General features: G+C 41.8%; 1 protein-coding gene across 1 annotated transcript in view; it reads right to left on the bottom strand.

Annotated features, from left to right (window-relative positions):
• Nucleotides 1–13,118: 13,118 nt before the first annotated feature.
• Nucleotides 13,119–19,449, bottom strand: part of LOC100646196 (diacylglycerol O-acyltransferase 1) — an 89,011-nt gene continuing 82,680 nt past the window's right edge. Inside the window, exons 10-12 of the mRNA XM_003399989.4 lie at nt 19,103–19,281; nt 15,544–15,694; nt 13,119–14,588 (exon numbers count right to left, since the gene is read on the bottom strand). Of these exons, the coding sequence (XP_003400037.3) occupies nt 14,412–14,588; nt 15,544–15,694; nt 19,103–19,281 (507 nt within the window). The 3' untranslated portion in view covers nt 13,119–14,411. The remainder of the gene's footprint in view (nt 14,589–15,543; nt 15,695–19,102; nt 19,282–19,449) is intronic.

The raw sequence follows: 19,449 nt of genomic DNA, 5'->3' as shown, positions 1-19,449 counted from the left end.
GTTTTTACACGTTATATTTTTTTACACGGAAACAGAGGTACTCATCAAGATTTTCTTTTATGATCTTTATACCAAGATTTTATTTTCTAAGTAAATTTTATTACCACGTTTAGTCGACTTTACGTTTTATCCATATATAGTAAAATATTCCTGGCAGTACATGATCTAGTCTGCGCTTGACGAGAATTAAGGGTACATATTTGAGGTGTTATTTGGTGTAGTGCGTTAAATAATCATTCGGTGTTTAGGTCAACAATATATTTATTAACAAGTGTCTTCTTTTGATCGCGTCGCGTATCGCTTTTGGTTTCGCTAGTCGATCTCGCTGCCCGATTACAACTCGATTTTATCGCTTCCTGGTTCGAACCTAACTGTCGATCGAATTCGATTCTTTTCTTTTTGACGCCCCTCAATATCTCCACTATCCACGCGTTTGTTATGCGTCTGCGATCATTACCACGCACGCCTTCTTTTCGAACATTCAACGGAAGGACCGTTGGGATATTGATGGCTCATTAGACACTTCGCTTCGGCGATATACATTGTTGCCGAGTGTCGCCACATATTAATTGGCATAAGAAAAGATAAGGGAGAATTTGTTTCCAAAAATTAAACATATCTGTAGAGTAAGTGATAAGCGTAAAGAATGAAGTGTAAGATATGAGCAGATATGAGCAAACTAAAAGAAATGTGTCAGATGCTTAGACTATGATATTCATTGAGAATTGGTATGCGTAGATCCATGTAGAGACTTAGTTGTACGTGGTAAAAACGTATTGCATATATGATTGAGGAGCTAGAGCCGCTCGTGAGTTGCCAGAGTTCCTATCGTAGGATCGTTCAGGGATCGTGCTACAGTTGCTATCAAAGAGTCATGTGAGAGTTAGGCCACAAATGTGTATGAATCATGGAAGAGTTGGAAGAGTTGAGAGTATAAAAGCAGTCAAAAAGGCGTAAAATTGTCAAACTTATCGCGAAACGTTGTAATTTTAATAATTCATGCAAGATTACAACTCATTAATTTTAACAATGGCTTGTGGAAGTACTCGAACACCTACCATAAAGTATATTATATGTGTTACACGAAACCTCCTAAAATTTCACCAGCACTCTAATGAGACAGGACTATCGTGATTGGTTTCAAATTTTACTAATGAAATTATGGTAGTCGTGTCTTGTTACAATGCTAATATTCAAAATTTCGTACGGCGTATACGATACATTGATAAAAAGTTTCTACAAGCTTTGAAATACTTCCGTCGGCCATTGTGTATAACTTACGTTCAACACGATTAGTTGTTTCACGTACGCAAACGTGATATCTCACGATATTTACGAATTTATAGAGGAAATTGCATCTAGAAGTGTCTTGTTCACGGATACGAAGGAGTTAAAAGCAGTAGCGTGAAAATTTCACGGGTCCCGAAATAGGAACAATGGCCACGTGCACGTACACTACACCATCGACACGGTTGATCCCGTATTTTTCCGGCGACAGCGTCGAAGCCGCTTCATCCTTATCAGACCTGACGCGAGAGAAGTTTACTTCGCCCCGTAATTCCCTCCACTCTGACTCTTTCTTTCGTTTCTCTCTCCACGATCTTCCCCTTCGCCCTGTGCACGTACATGGTCGGTCCATAAGGCAAAGCCGGAGTTTCCCCATCGTCCACACGGTTCCCATGTATGTCGGTCAGGTAAGGCTAGGGTAGCCCATTGCCACGATGAATAAATAAAAATCGGTCGGGGAATCTGCCGGTGTAATTTATCGACACGCTATCGGCTTTCCGATCTGAGGAATGCACTCGAGAAAATCGAGGACAGTTCGCTCGTATATCAAGAATGCACGCGTCGGAGTTGGAAAAGTGGCAGAGACGAGAGATATTTCGAGCCAATACCGCTCTGCTGTCTCTTGAATTCATCCTTTACCCTTTTTCACGCTCTTCCCTCTCTCTCTCTCTCTTTCTCTCTCTCTTTCTCTCTCTCTCTCTATCTGTCTATCTCTGTCTTACTCCAGGATTATTACTGCCTCGTCTACCACGCTCGAGAGTCGGGAAAATTATATCGTTTTCTCGTTACCAGTCGTGGTCCTATCGTTTGCAGATTTGAAGAGCGTGAATCAAGCCATTTATAAAGATTTGACGGAGCATTACGTCCACTTAGACGCGTTTCGAAATGCGGGCAGTTCGAAAGAGAAATTTGCCTCTGTAACCACGCGCCTTCTATTGATATATCGTCTAGTAACGTGCGGTCATAGGACTGCGAGGGCTTAATGTGATTTACAGGAGGGACAGAAGTTGCTCGCGATGGACCGTATGTTTCGAAAGCCCTGGAGAATTATTGGATACGTGACGTCGCGAGCTACCCTTAAGCACGCTGTACCCAGAAACTGGGTAAGAATCGATAAGGCGTTGTTCGTCGCAAGACGATGCATGCCTCACTTGTCAGCTGATGTCGTATAATCATATTTTTCGTCGACGATTGTCTATATATATATACATATTCGTGTACTCGTACGACCAACGGTTTTGAACTATGCTGCGTTCCTGCCTTATTCTGTGAAGCGTCGGTTGACATTTTTCAGTAACGCGTTTGTAAGATGAAAAACTTGTTACGTCACGAAAACAAGTGGAAAGTGTGATTTTATATTCGATGAAAAATTACGAATTTTTGTGGTTTGTAAATATCTTACGACATTAACGACACAAAACTGATTAATTTTTAGTACCACGTTCACTTTTTGAAGCGGCATAAATAATTGAGAAATCGGTAACAGATTAATACGATGAGAATGGCTGACAAATGACTGGCCCATCCTACTTACATAGAACAACATCGAGTGTGCTGGATATTTGGATGTTAATTACAGCTGTAATTGTACCCTGATTGTGTAATCATGAATAGCTAACTAAATGACGTTTCTACGAGGAGTAATAATATAGAACGTGTATAGTACTTTTCATAGTGGAATAATGTTTAATTACGATGTCATATTAAAAAAGTTACGAAACACGGAGGAACGGCTAAATAGATCGGTGTCTTGTCGTCCGTAGCAAAGTAGTTTCGGTTTCGAGTAAGTCACGCTTTAACGAACAAACTTTACAGAAGCTTAATCTTATGGAACTTTAATAAACAAGCTTATTAGAAAATGATGCTTTAATAAACTAACTTTTTAGCCCGTTCCTTCATGAGAATATTATCCAAACCTGAAAGTATGAAATATACCGCATTCGAGAGACGATACCTGTTTTATTATATGAAAAAGTTTCACAAATTTTCGATACGTCTTAACAAGCATCTTATAAGGAATCAGGATCTTCGCGAGTTTCTATTTGAAGCTCGATAATCGTTCACATTGTTATCAAAATGTTTCCAACCGCTAGCCCCATGACTAACGAATATTTTATGCAAACAAGTATCGTTATTCGCCCGTGGCAGAGACGAAGGCAGAGAAGACGAATCTCATTCACCATGAAACGTTCGAACGATTAAAATTTATAATTTATGAATTTCACCGATGGTTTATGCAAAAAGAAATTTCATCGCTCAGCGTAATGTTTCACGATTTGCAGAGTTTGAAATTCTCAAGCGGCCTGTATTTGCCCTCTCTCGTCATATTTTCCCAGGAAAAATTAACGTCACCGCAAACACGTGACATCGTTTAAGCCAGGGAAGATTCTAACAAACGCGAACGAACTGCTCGTGTCGGCCATTCTACATTTTTAATTTGTTGCATTTCTTCCGACTGAATCTACCCAATTGAATTAGATATCTCTTGAAAAATTCATTTCCCGATATTCGTCGTATACAAACAGAGAATCGTTTTTAAACGCGTTTAATTTTATTCAATTTCAGATACCGGTTTTACCTGGCAACCAAGTAATAATAAAGAGAATTCATTCGGACGTAAAACGCATCGACGAGGAGGCAATCGCTACAAGAGAAAGATTCTTTCAACCGTTCAGCAACGAAATGCCAGATGCCAGATGTCTCACAGCTGTTATTTCCGCGTCTCCTGTCCACGTGTCGCCTTGAATATTCTTTTAATAACACCCCCTCGCTGGTATCGAACCATCGAGAGATTCTACTCTGGAAACATTTCAACACGACATAGTATAACGGTGTAGAATATGTAGATGGACTAAAGAGCGTACGCACGTAATTAAGAGCGAAATCAACGTGGAAAAATTCGGTCAATTTAACGGGCTTCGGCCTTCAGAGAGGCAAAAAAAAAGAAATGTACAAAAAATTAAAAAGAAAAAAAGGCGATCAAAGCTCTTGCAGCGTCCAACAGGCAGAAAACTCCGTCGGGTTTCATCTCGTTCATTGTTTAATCCGCGAATTGATGAAGTTCTGAACGTAGCGGAATTGTTCGCCTAGTCGGTCGAAATTTTACGCGACTTTTTCACCCGGTGCGACGGGAACACGTCGCTGAACACGGAACACGATGTGCACCACTTCGGCCGGAAAAGCATTACGATATGCATGGTTCGGTTTCGATTCGACCGTCGTTGATCGAAATAGAGCCGCTATCCTAAATCGTCGACTCTTTACGAGCCACCATTTTTGTTGTACCAGCTGTCTGCCCTTTATTTCTATTTGCTCGTTTTAACGCGCACGCCATTTTTAACAGGGTTCAAGAGATCGCTCGTGCCTGATTCGAATATCGTCGCCAACGGCTGGTTATATTGAATAAAAATAAACGGGGCAATGCACGTTGTTCCCGCACCTCGATTTCGGCAACATTTCCCGCATCGATCTCGATCTTCCCCACTCCTCCATCCTATTGCCGCCCTCTGTCTATGTGTACGCTTGTAACACATTTTTTTTCGTTCGTGTAAAATCAAATCGATTACGAGATGCTTCTTCGTCGATGGGCGAGTTCGATTCTCATTTCAACGATGCAATAAAAACCCCATAAACAGCGTATCGCGATTTCTGATCCCGTGGACGCGAAAATAGATTCCCTGCATGCGGACGATATTCGATCGATAGCTCGATCTTGTAAACCATGGAATAAACGTTCGATATAACGTGGGTGATGCGGTGGTATTCATCGGCTCACGCGAGACCAGATTGTAATTGAACAATAAAAAGCTCACTCTGTTTTTCGCCTTTGCTCTCTTTCTTTGGTCTTGCATCTGGCGCGTATAACTTAATTACCAGGTCGGACAATTAATGATAAAGCCCGTACTTTAGCAGAATTGGCGCGGCAATTAAATCCAATTACAGTCTGCTGATTCGACGCGGACGAATTTGCTTCGACAAATATTTCCTTCGTGTCGAAAACATCGCGTTGTTCCCATCATGCTGTTCATGACACCGACAGTCTGTTTTTCTTAATAATCAATACGAGTCACGCATCGATTGCAAACAAATCTTTTGAAATCTCGTTTTGTTGGCCACCTTCCGGAATCTCCTGTATTCTAACGCACGACTTATTCAGGATAGCAACGAGTTTGGTTCTCAACAAACGCAACGATTTCTATGTTTGATCAGATATCGCGTAACGGATTAATACCCTCGAAATAAAAATAATTGTTTCTAAACTTATTTGTGGATTGGTAAACGCGTTACGATTTTAACACTTTCGTATATTTTATCTATTTTAATCGTATCTAAGGGGAATGATTAACAAAAAATAAATAACTTGGCTAATAATTTGATCGTAGATATCGAAATTTAGAATAAAATTGTATGTTACAGCGAGAATCGGAAGTGATCGTACGCCTTACAAAAATGACTTATCTACAAGTTTAGTTATATCTTTTGCTACTAGTTGGTATTCCATAGCGCATCATACTTTATACCTTTCCAATCAATCTTCAATCGATGCAACATACTTTTAGGAATTTTCGAATATATTTCATGCCTTCAAAGTAACTCCGTTTGACTCTCGCTGTATATGTACGTTTCAACATAAAGTGAAATTCAACTAGAGAACAGAACGTTGAGAACAGAGGTAGCCGACTTATCTCTGTATCTATTCGCGAGTTTCGCAGTTTCCATTTCCATCAAAGAAGCTTCAGGTCTAAAAGCAACTCAAGCCCAGGACGATCTAATTAAAAAACGAAAAATAACGAGGAGTAAATTCATCGAGAAGATGAGTTGCTTTGATTCGATTGCAAAAGGATGGTCGCGTGTGTCGCGATACCCGATACGTCGATAATGATTCCAATAGTGGGTTGAAGAAGAGGAAAAGAGAAGCGCATGAAAAAGAAAGAGGAAGAAATGTAGAACGTAGAATGGAGTAGAGGGCATCGGCTCGTAAATAAAAATGAATCGACGTCGCGGGTGGGAGGGCGATAGATCAAAAGGTAGCTGCGGGCCAAGCAACGGTGGGCGAGCAAGAAAATAAAAGAGAATTATTGAGGAGAGAAATAAATCAGGCCCTGGTGTGTGTTCGCGATGCTGCTGCTGTTTCTGCGACGAGTACAGGCCGTGATGGTATCAGAGGGGTCGCACTCCACGCTTCGAAATGAACGCGATAAGAGAAACACGTGTTGAGCACGCTTTCTCACCCTCTTTTCTTATGCCCTCATCTTCCGCTGTCTCGATATACAAACCCCTTTTCTCTTCGTCATCGCTTCCTCCACCACGCTTGTGTTTTTTTGATTTGTTCTTAGATCGAATATCTACTGCTCGACGAAGGCACGCCCCTGCCAACAGCAGAAGATGAAAGTATATGAAATATCTTGGTCGTTGTTTCATTGATATCGCGGATAATAATGGTTGGTATGAGTTTCGCCCGTGGATGATGGGTTTCTCGATAAAGGAAAGCCACAAAATATCGTATTATGATTTTCTGTGTCGTTACGATGACTCGGTTTAAATATTGTCTCTTCTTGGAATAGAAATTGCTGGAATTATTAACAAACACGCTTCTACGTTGAAGATCCTACAATTTAATTCTTCTCGGTTGAATGTCCTCCTTTCCTTGCCTTTCAATTGTTTGTTCTAATATTTACAATTTTGTTATTCATTATGCGATATTCCGTCGTTTCTCAACGATGGCCATTGTGAAGCACAAGATTGCTCCATTATTCCATAATACCAAAACAATCCTGCCTCTTTAGTGTACACGGTAAAATATAATGTAATACCTTCTAAGAAAATACATCACACAGATTCTCCGATATACCAACACATGCTCTTTCGTTTCGTATTTTACATAATTACGATAAAAGGGAGAACGAATGAAAACGTGACACGGTATAACATCGACACATCTTTTTATATTTAATGTCAAAAACCTGCGACGAAATATAGCTGGATAATTCGGAACGTTTACAAGAGCGAAAGAGAAGAAAAATAGAATTCCCCCGAAAGAACACGTAGGATACAGCAAGTTCGTATTAACGAGTAACATTCGGATGAAACTCGCGAGGAGTATCCCGAGCCTTTCGTTCTTATTACGTTCCTCGTCAAAAGAACGGCGAGAACTCTGTGTTTTAAAATGAACGTGATAAGAGTAACACGTGTTGAACATGATTTCTCGCCATCTCCTTTCTCCAGTCATCTTTCTACTTTCTTTGTCTTCATTTTTCTCTATGTCTCATCCCCTTTTTACTTCGTGCTCTCAATATATAAATCCTCACGCTTCTGCCTCTCCTTTGCACCCTTTCCCACTCTACCTTCTCTATTCTTTCGATATCTCAACGGTCTGTTCTGTTCTCTTTCACGAACCTTCCCCGTCAAAACGGAAAAAAAAAATACATTACTTTATTTATGTCCCCAACAACTGGGTCAAGGAGTAGGTTTTATCGAGCATTCTGATCAGAGAAATAAATCTCGTGCATGTTGAACCGTAATAATGACAATTATTCCGCAAAACGATAAGCGATACGCAACAATGGTGGTCAAATTTAACAAATGATGACAAGCGATAGCGTGGTTTCTACGTTTCGCCAATATATTATTCGACGTACGTAGTAAATTTCCATAATATATTATTGAAAGATATTTGTCATAAATTTTCAGCAAGATAGTTTTCATAAATTTTTTCAGGACGTCGAGATTTTAGATTGTTCTGGTAATTATCGTAGCGCGAAGTCGGTTCGATAAAATCTAATTCTCTTTTTCCAACATAACTCTCGAATATAGTTGAAACAGAAGCCAGTTCTGATTTCTGAATGCCGAGGATGAGCTAGATTATGATTAAAGAATTGCGTAACACGAATTGCTTAATATATGACAGAAATGCATTCACGAATCGTAGAGATTTACAAATGAACACCGAAACGGCGGAAATCGGAAAATAGCGAGATATTTGAAACGGAGGTCACGGACCTTCGGATCGTTCGCAAACTTTACCCGCGCTCGTCAAATACGTTCCGAGTCTGCGGCGTCTAACTTGACTAATTGGCTCTCCACTGGAACTGAATAATAATTGAATAATGGAATATTGAGAGAGCGCGAAGAGGCAACAGCACGAGTTTCGAAATTTTCGCATGCTCGCGTTGAATCGTCAAATGTTTCACACGACTCAGATTCGCCAGCCGCGTTATTTATCTTCCGATTTTCCAAGGTCGATTCGTTTCTTTTTCTTTGTCTCTATGAAAATACCCGCATAAAAATAGCAATCAAAGCGATTTTATACGATCTTGGTATTTGCAAGAAACGGGTCTGCGCCCATCATCGGAGATTCAAACGAGAATAATAGTCACGAACGTAACGAGAATCTAATTTTCTGCAACGAAAGAAAAATCGATGCCAGTTTTTTGCGGTTACGCGCGAATGAATCGCGTAATGTTCGATTCGATGAGCCGACATTAACACCGTGTAATCCTGAATCGGCAATCAGGGATTGAAAACCTTGAGTCGGGCAATGATTCGGCGTTTGACGGGTTAGGAAAGTTTTTGCCGTGGAAAAAGGGTGAAAGGAAAAAAGCGAACGTACGCTCCAGGGAATCGGGGTATCGGTAGAAAAATGTTCTCCCTAACATGTAAGTTTCAAAAACTTTCCCTAACTGAATTTTAACTCGGGTACGAGTCGTTCTATTAATATTTCCCTCGCGAAATGCACTTTGAAAGTCAAATGGCTGGTGTGCATCTCTTCTCTGTTTACAGTGGTACATCCTGCGAGGAAACTGACTTCCTATTAAGTCTTTCACGTCGCGTATATTTTTCGCGTAAAGCTATAGCGAGGAAAGTTTACGCTATTTATTCTTTAGAAAGTGCGGGTCTTTATGTACGAAAAAAGAACGATGCTTCGATCAATGATTATTCGGATAGTTTACCTAACGACTTTATTGAACACACCGCTCCATTATTCGAGTTCCTACAAAAACTGATGTTCCCATAACTTAAACTCAGCTCATAAACTCCAAACCGACATAAAAGAATCCAAATCGAATCATAACGTATCGCAGTTAAAGCTGAAGTTCCCGAGACACTTTTAAAATTACGCAAACATGAAATCGAAGGGAGTACTTCTTTATATCTTAAAAACACGGCTATGCAATTACTTTTCTTGGAACGCCAGAGACACATACCATTTGCGTATCCGACCACCAGACGATAATATCGGCACGTGACTGCGAATAATTTTCCTCTGTCACCTGCAAAAACGTCGTGCAACGCCGCGTCACGTTCCATCGCGTGAGATATTGCCGATCATCCTACGAGAGACCGGGCATCGTTTCAATTTCCCGTGCGTCGGCCTCTTGTTCTCCGCCGGTGAACTTGGTCGTATCATGACGAACGACCGAGGCAACGGCAGCACCATTTTTCTTCGACGTGAAATTACTACCGAGCTCTTTAACAAACGTCGAGTCATTGTTATCGCGCCGGGGAACGACGTGGTCCGTCGCTTTTTCGCGATAACCAAGAGGGCGAAGCAGAGGCGGAACCTCGCTGGATGCCACATCTATCGTCGAGTCTCGAACGTCGATCGTTCCCGTTAACACACGGGTGAACAAAATAAATAAGACGTTGGATCGAATTTATGGGAGACGAAACTGGGTGAAGTACGCCCGGTCTGACTGCAATGTCCTATTCTACTTGACACGATCTACTTGATAGTATCGTTCGAGCGAGGTCCAGACGAATTATTTTTTAACGCCACTATCCAATTAAACTAACTAAACGAACTTCTAATGACATCCGGTACACATACCTTATCGAAACACATCGATTCATTTCTTTTTTTAATACGAAATCGAATTTTCAAATTACATTTGAAGCTTAATTGACGTACAGAGAGTTAATTGACGCACAAATGACTGATTGTGATTGTATTCAATCGAGATAAATTCAGACGAGAATAATATAGCAGTAGCGTTGAAAAATTAAAGAAACTAAACGAAATATCAACCTAACAACAACCTTCGTTAATCACCGATTGCTATTGCTAACAACGTGCGCTTGATTTTAAATTTTTCCGTTGCTAATTACAATCATAAATACAGAATTCACACATACCTATCTCTGTTTAGGAGCAGCCTGGATATCCTCCAGCTCCAAAAACCCGTCGTGTGTCCCGGCCAAATCGTTTCTGCTTTTCGTTATCGATGCGAAACCAAATTGCAGGTGCTCGTCTTCGTTCGTAGAAATTTCCCTGTTTCCCGTGAAATTTTCTCTTCGAGTCTGACAGAACCAAAAATTAAGCACAAAAACACAGCACAATCGTTCTTGAGAGATAGCTGAGACCGCCTCGTGTTACCGACGATCACTGATCGACCGTCTCATACGATACGTCTCCGAAGGCGTCGCGGCGCTCACTGCGGAGACTTCGCTGCGTACCCGCCCTTATAGCATCGTGTTGCGCTCACACCGTGCCCCCTCCCCTCGCTCGGTCCCCTCCTCCAGCGTTTCTCTCGCTCTTCACCCTTCGTTTCAACCCTCTGCACCGTACCGCGAACCTCGTGCACCCCTCGCGCCATCCTGACCACCCACGCCGCCACCCTGACCACCCATACCGTCACCCTTCCATCCCCGTACTCTGCACCGTCACCATTGCCACCACCCACCTTAGAGGATAACGCAAGCGTTCTGGAATAAGCGTTCAAAAGACCAGCCGAAGCATTCTTCGTGTATGCTTCGGTACCTTGTGCGCGAAAAATCGAACGGCTTGAGAAATGAACGTGTTCGAGATGCAGTTTCGCTGATTTCAACGATCGAACGATTGGTATCAGCATATCTATTTTTGTCCTTTTTCTTTTTTTTTTTTTTTTTCTTGGTTTCGTTCGAGAATTGCCGATAGATATTTCAGATGGAACTTGGAATATCATTACGTTGATTGACATCGAGGATTATGCTTTTTGTAAACGGATGGATTGTTAGCGAAAAAAGGTTGGGTGGCACAAGGTCTAGACAGATTCTAATTTACTCGAACTCACTGGCACTCGCGTTATCCCGCTGTAAATCACTTGGACTCGCTCCAGTGCTCGTCATACCGCGCGTGAACGTCACGCTAACCTTCTTCGATTCGTTCCAACTCACGAGGACCGGTTTCAATTTGAGCGAACTTCTAGAATCCACTGGAAATCCTGCGGAATCGTTTCAATTCGTGCTAACTTTTCCCACAAGCACACCGACCTGCACGAACCTATTTGGATGTGTACTGAGAAACTCGTAGATATCTCGACTTCTGTTAACTGTTTCGCAATTCTGCTACTCGCTCTAAATCATATTAAATTTCTTAAATTCGATCTGCTTCGAATAGATCGCAGCTTCTCTGGCGCACGACCCGCATCTAATCACCGTTAGCGTAGCCAACTCGAGTTATTCACATTAACACAGGACCCAATAGCAAATTTCCCTATCAACTGTTTTGCAATTCCGCCACACGCTTTAACTCATGTTAAATTTCTCAAACAAATCGGAGCATCTCTCACGTAAAATCTAATCTTCCATGCTGTATACAATTTGAATTAGTCTTATTAATCCCGGGAGGGATCCACATAAAATTTTCTAATTTCACTTCGTGACAAATTCTCTGTCCCCTCGAATCTGTCTCAAATCACGTAGTGTTCATTTCTAATTCACATTAATCCGCTACTAACCTCCTCAAGTCCAGAACTCGCATCAACCCCCTTTCCAAAGTTCTCTAACTCGCGCAGCGCTCTCGTGTCAATAGATCTAGCGATAGCCGCGCGTATCCGCTCGAATGCGCGTCAATCCGCTTCAACTCGTTTGGATCCGCCTGCTCGTAAGTCTCTACGCTTGTCACGTACCTGCATGGTATATAACATCGCGTCTCTCTGACGCAGACGTATGTCCAACTGTCGGTGGTGAACGTCCCGCATCATTAATTTATCCATCGCCGAGACTGCTCCGGGGCAAACGGGTCGTGACATCCAAGCTCATCAGACAACCAGGAAAGCCCAGGGGATGATGGCTCGAAAAAACATCCTTTTTCCAGCATCTTTGGCCTGGAGATGATTCCATCGTCTTTTGTTCTTTGCTTTGAACGTATCTAGGAGAAGGTGATTGTTTCATACCTCTGCCAGGTGTTGCAGCTGTCGTTCCTTTCTTATTTTCTCGCGTTTCAAGAGCCGAAGAAAATTGAAGACGAAACAGAGCGTTTCGTTTAAAAACATGACGCGAGTATTGAGAGACATCGAGTAACGCGAGATCTTCCTGAGTTGTTTCTCACTATAAGGTGATTAGTGAAAAAGGTAATTTGACAAATTGTAGGCTTTTGCATATATTCTGAAAGTTGTATACGCGTCTTGGATTCGTTTTAAGGAGATCAGATTCAATTCATTTGATACGGTTTGCCTGAAGAGATTTTTTAAATGTTGGATCCCCGAGATGTTATAACTAATTAAACTGCGGAGTTTTATACATTTATGGAAAATTTGAAGTAGCAAAGATACATGTAATATAATATACAAAATATCCAAACTAAGGTATTTATTATAATATTTAGTATATGAAGCAAATTTCTATTCTAATTCCATTTCTTTAGTTATATTCATAAAAATAAAAGAAAGTGCATAAAAACCCACAATCTAATTATAACTCACGGATCTACTTGTATTACAATTTTAAGTATCAAATGCTATATTTTGTATTAAAACTATATCGTTACATTCAGATTTGCTTTCTATCCCAGTGTCGACGGCATTTCCATCAAATCGTCTCGGAAGGGATGGAAGTAAATTTAACGAGGCTGGTAACAAAGATCTCGTTTATTCGACAACCAGTAGCGCTCGTACGGCACGCGAGCGGGAGCGCAGGACGAAATCTACAAAATCGTATGTTCGTATACAACTGGCACCAAGTTGCCTCGTTAAATCCTCGGCAGCTGCTCCTTCGTGATACGCAACGGTTGGCCTGAAATATTTACCGAATACGCAACAGCAAACTGCACCCGGGATAAATTTATTACGGCTAATATTCCCTCGATGCACTCTTACCTCCCTTCCAAGTAATAAAACATCGTCAGATAGAAAAAATATGCTGAATTATTGTCTTAATGCACGCATAATATCACCGTTCGTGCGAGTTTCGCCGTTCGTGAAGTAAAGGATGCTCGAGGATTTATGAGGCACGGGGGCGATCAAATATAAAATTGTTTCAAAAGATAAAATATACATTTTGCACGGCACACGCTATCGATTAAAATGCCAGTCGCGTAGATACACAACAAACAGTATTTGGTCTTTTCAATCTTATAAATTCATCGCTTCATAATATCATAATCTTTATGAAAAGACAATTGATCGAGCATCAACGAAGACGAGATGCGCATGAGATGTAGTAATCTATAAAAAGCTTGTAACAAAGTGAACAACAGTCTTACAGCAACAATTCCACGAACATTACCATCACCACGCGTGAATGAGAAAAGAAATAGAATATGATACCTCATACAACGTTTTATCCCATCTTATAATAAGAATTATATAATAACTGCATCATATCGCGTGTTCATGTAAAATTCTCGCTTTTAACTTGAATCGGGCTACTTTCTCATGATGCAGAGTTAAACATCGATGTATTAAAGTATCAATCCACGAGGAATTGTAATATATTGATACTGTTCCACTCGATTCACCTTAAAAAGATAACTGCAATGCTAGGAAAACATCGAGATATAATTCCTGTTGGATACCGACTTACACTCACAAATGTTAACAACGATATAAACTAGGCGCATGAATTTCCAAACTCCTTGAATCGAAGCGTAATACTTAAGGCATTTGCTTGTGATTTAAAATTTCGTTTACGAAGCGTCACCGTTCCTTTTTCACGATCAAGATAATAAAAAACTTAGACTCCCGTTAATGTCGAGGAATCGTTTGAAAAATAGCTTATACACGGATCGAAGGTAAAGTCTGCGAGGTGTGAAAAACAAGAGGAAAAGTACGATTGATGGAACAGTGGCGAGTTTGCCTCATTCACCGACTGAAATTCTTCTTGCCGACCTCTCTGTGATCTTCGCTTCACGTTCGATTCCTTGTTTCCTATACCGTGGAGTAATCCTCGATCAGGTTCTCGCCGAAGTGAGTTATCACGTAATCGTGGTAATACATCATTATGCAAAGTGGTTGTCCGATAATGAGACTCGCCCACACTGTGATATTGCCCCATCTGGCGCCGCAATGCTTCTGCACCTTCTTACTTATCAGTGATAATGGTATCTGGAAAATCAATTAAAAAAGTTTCTTCATCGAGGGTGGCAGACTGCAAATTAATATTAATCCTTCGACAGTTGGATCGCTTCCGAGAAGATGATTCTTCCGCGGGAAACTTTCGAGCGACTGAGATAGCTGATATCGTGTCGGAGGATTTCTTTGGTTCTTTGTGTGACTGGATGTTTGACGAAGGAATTGGTTGATTAAAATTTCTTTCAACTCTTTCGGTACAGTACAGCTCGGATCAGGAGAGTGCCTATTGGCTGAACGTAGAAGAACGTTTCAAAGTTTTAAGCCTGCGAAGATCGCGATCCTAGAAATTCCCGCTGCGGTGTATCTGACAAATGCAGTGAGTTTAATACTATGCACTTCAGTGACAATGTTTAATGCAGTGTTGTAATGTTTCCTCTTTTATATAAAAAGAATGTGAAAAATGAACTAATAAAGTAATTAAGTTTGTAATAATCATTTAAATACAGTGACCAGAATCCTCCATTGATGCGCGTATATGTGTATAACGATCGTTATAAATAATACTAGTATCTTTGGGATATATTTTGTCATGATCTCAGAAATATGGAAATGTCGATGTCATTCTATGAAATTCGCAATATCAAAGAACAGTCTTGAGCGACAGACACGTAGAAATGTTATATGTAATATAAAAGCACTTCGTTGTTAATAAATTTGACAATGTGTCTATAGAAAAATATTTGTAGAAAGGTTTCTTATGTAAGTGACAGATTTCACGCGACTTCTGTAGAGTTAATAATAAATTCTCAAAGCTACTCGGCAGCTATTCTTCATTTTCTTAGTTAAATATATGAGGACAAAATTCTCGAAGCTAGCGAGTGCGCCAGCGATAGGTGATTATAGTCTCCCACCGTGCCGAAAAGATTGAACATCAGCTCCATAGACATAATTTAGATCGTGAGTCGAATATTATACGAGTAAATTTTACCTGTCCCATCATTCCCAGGAACGCCCACGTTTTGAACGTCTTCAGCGGCACGCTGACGAGATACTCGTGGAAGAAGGCGCTAATGAAGAACACGATGACGGACGCGGTCGTTTTCCCATAGCCGATCTCGATGATGGGAATGTACAAGTGCCTGGAACCAAAATAATCGCGCAAAAACGTTTCAAGCTTGGCCACGATTAAACGGAGGAAAATTACGCGGCCGTTTAATAGAAAGGATCGAGGCGTTCTCTGGCTCGTTTCCCTCGACGATTCTCTGTGCAGCGAAAATACCCGAGAGAGCGTCTCCTCGGCGTGTAGTCGCTCCTATTACAATGTTGTACCACAAAATAGCGCGCGCAAGCGTTAAAAAAAAGGGCGAGAGAGGCGAAAGAGAACGAGGATGTAGATAAGGAGCGTAGCGTTTAAGGATCAGCGTGGGCGGAATCGTCTCGAAAAATTAAAGCAATGGCTGTGCAAGTTTGTCGGAATAGCGACACTGTGGTGTGTGTCGGTTCACAGAATGGGGGAGGGGAACGACACGAGTCACCGAGAGACAGGAAGAGATCGTTAGCCGGCTTGGTTATCAGTAGCAGTGCATTGGAATGAAGAAAGCTGCAAGACGACGAGGGAAGAGGAAAAAAATGGCGCAAAGAAAAGAGCCGACGTACAAGAGCGAGAGAAACGGAAGGAAGGAAGGAAATTCAAAGGTGGGAAGCTGTCGTCGTGGACGGTTTCGTCGCCGCGATGAAGAGATGCCTTTCCTTAAAGGTCCACTCTCCTTGTTGCTCCACGAAATAGCGGCCCCTTTTCTTCTTTCTGTTTCGTTTTTACCATTCCTCCTTCAATCTCGGTCTTTCTCCTTCTCTCCACTTCCCTTGCTCGTGGTTCTCATCGTTCATGGAAAAGACGCTTCGAAATATCTTCCAGTTATAGAGGCATTATAAGTGCCGCGGGGAATAAACAGCCTTAAGTGCGCGCACCACGATGCGTATCGGCTTTTCCCATTACAAACCTGAAAAGACGTCGTCTTCGTCGACAGTCGTCCTTCCCCCTTTCCGCCGTCTGCGACCGTCTACGTCCTCTCCCTGTACCCATCCTCCTCCGTGCAGCTTTTCCATTTTCACCTCTCGCGCCCATTCCCCTCCCCGCCCTTCGCTCGCTTTTCTACCACTCGTTGCCGCCGCGGTCGCATGGCTGCGTGCCAGTTGCAGCTCGCAATTGCAGCTGCATATCTCGGCCCAGACAGAGAATAAAAAAAAAGAGGGAAGAAGGAAGAGAAGAACGCGGAGAAGAGTTGGGAGCACAGGTGCAGTTCGAAGAACGTCGAGGGACGGGGATGAAATTCGAGTCTTGGGAACGTCGCCGATTCCGACGTTTCTGAATAGCGAAACAGATCTTTGTGTTTGCCCGGTTAATTATATAGAATTCAGTTAATTGCAACTTGATAAGATTCTTTCTCGATTAATCTACCTCGGGCCGAGGCGTATACAAGCCTGGAACATTAACTGCGTTGCGTATCTGTCAAAACTCGGCCGTTTCATTCGATCTTCATGCACAGGCGTGTACCTCCTCTCCTCTGAGAGTTATATCTTTAGACAGTAAAGAATTATTGTTTTCTCGTGTATCGTTTCTCACGAGATCCCTTCGATCCTCGGATTTCCAACCCTTCCACGTACACGACACCGTTCGTCTCCCGCGGCCCCGCAATAACAACTTTTCCACGGCTACCTTTTTCGAGGATTTAAACTTTCCGCGGAGCTACTTTCGAAGTAAAAGCGGCCTTCGTCACCGCGGTGGCGCGAGTTGTTAGCGGCACGTGCACCGGCAAAACCGGTGGAAAAGTGGAAGGCCCTATATGGAAAGTTTCTCGCAACTTTGCTGATTGTATTGAGCGAGCGATGCATAATCCAATGAAACGATGACGGGTAAGACGTATGGGAATAAAAAGTGCCAAGCAGGGCGTAAGCTCGCGCTTATCTGACAGTGTACCCTGAACAAGATTTATCCAGAAGTTCCTGGAAAATCGCAAATACTAAGTTTGAACTTGACGATAGGCGACTGGAAAAAAAAAGATATTTAATCTTCGAACAATCGTCAGAGTACTAAAACGTGATTCCATATCGAAAACGTATGAAATCACGTACTGCAAAATTCTATATACTGGGATTTGAATATCACGCCTAATTGTTTTCGATTGAAATTAGTTTTCGACGTGTACAGATGTGAATATTTCATTTGTTACACAACGATTCAACCACCCTGCCATATTGTTACGAGTACAAGAATAGCATTGTAACACTCGTGCATGATTCGGGCCAAATGGAAATGACAAAGGTTTAAAATAGAAACTAATTAAAAGTGACATCGATGGTCGGTGTTACGCGCGTAAACGCGGCTACGAATTAATTTTCCGAAATGAACGTTAAAACAGAAGATTTCGACGTGCACGGATCTGCAGGTAGTTTCATTTTGCGGCAGAATAGTTTTCAAACAGCAGCCGCCGTCCGACACCCTTTCCAGTTACACAGACATTAAAAGTACTACTTAGAGTGGCAGCGGTTATATATATAGAAGGGCGTAGAGAAAAGGTGGGAGTGTACGGTAGAAGCTAAAACAATTAGCCGCAGAGCAGTTTCCACAGGGGTTGAAAGAGGCGGCGGTCCGAGGGATGGTGTACAGGTTACGGGGGAAAGTCTCTGATTCGCGGAAATTTCTCTTCCTATTCGGAGACCAGACAGGTCCCGGGTTCTCGCGAAAAATGTAATTAAATCTCCTTAAAGCAGGACACACTCGTTAACGAAGTTTAGCCGCTTAGGCGAAAAGAAGCTCGATCAAAAGTACGACTCGCGGCTGGATAGTGTTTTCTTTCTTTTACCTCTTCTCGCCGATATACCTTTATGTATCACGCCTCGCTCTTATCATTTACACCGTCTACTACAGAACTATTCGCCAGGAAAGCTATGTTTCATAATTTCTGCGCGCTCAAGCTCGAAATGACAATTTGCAAAGCTATTTGAAGTACTGTAACGCGTTCGATTAAACGTGACATCTTCTTCTGAATCTTAATACAAGTTTGATCATACCATCGATTTTACTAGAAATAACTCGAAGTAGCTACCTTTTAACTCGAAGCTAAATTATGTCTCTATACCATATCGTTAATCGTAAAAATCTGCAAATTACTATAGCCCGTATTTGCAACGTTACACGAACTTCAAGTTTTACCAAATCTATACTTTTCAGCGAAATAACACGATTAACTGTCACGAAACAATACAAGATTCAACATCTTAAAACCTCAAAATTGTAGGTATGCTAGCTGCCTGCTGCGAGATAGAATCAAAATGGTGTAATCTAGCCTAGGCTATCGCTTAAACGTAAACGGTGGCTCCATTTCGAATCGTAGCAATCTACGATCTAACCTTTTATACCGGTATTTTTCGATCGAACCAAATAGGGTGTGCGCAGGATCGTTTACTAGACCAAACGGTGGCTGGTCGTCGCACGATCGAAATCCAACGTATTGTGAAGCCCGGAACATCGTATCAGCGATACTTACCGCACGGCCCACCGATGTACAGGCATATTCCATGTCCTCCAGAAGGTGTCGATGTTATCCGCGTTCCACCAGTCGCAGTAGAAATTTCGATCAGCAAAATGTAACAGTTCACCCATCAGATTGAGGAGCGAATGGAACATCAAGTAGAAGAAGCACAGCCAGACCAGATGGTTCGGTATCTACAAAAACGCACGAAAACAAATATACGTTCATACGCGTAGTTAAAAAAGAGCATTTGGGATTATAACGAGAGTCGTATGTCAGAAGGGTGAACATTTATTCGGAGAACGGGTGCAAATGGAAGTCACTTTCATCTTCTCTATTACCGGGGGTGAAATGTTTTTCAC

The sequence above is a fragment of the Bombus terrestris genome, chromosome 13 (genome assembly GCF_910591885.1).
Source record: "Bombus terrestris chromosome 13, iyBomTerr1.2, whole genome shotgun sequence".
NCBI lineage: Eukaryota > Metazoa > Arthropoda > Insecta > Hymenoptera > Apidae > Bombus > Bombus terrestris.
This window is presented reverse-complemented; position numbering and strand designations above follow the sequence as displayed.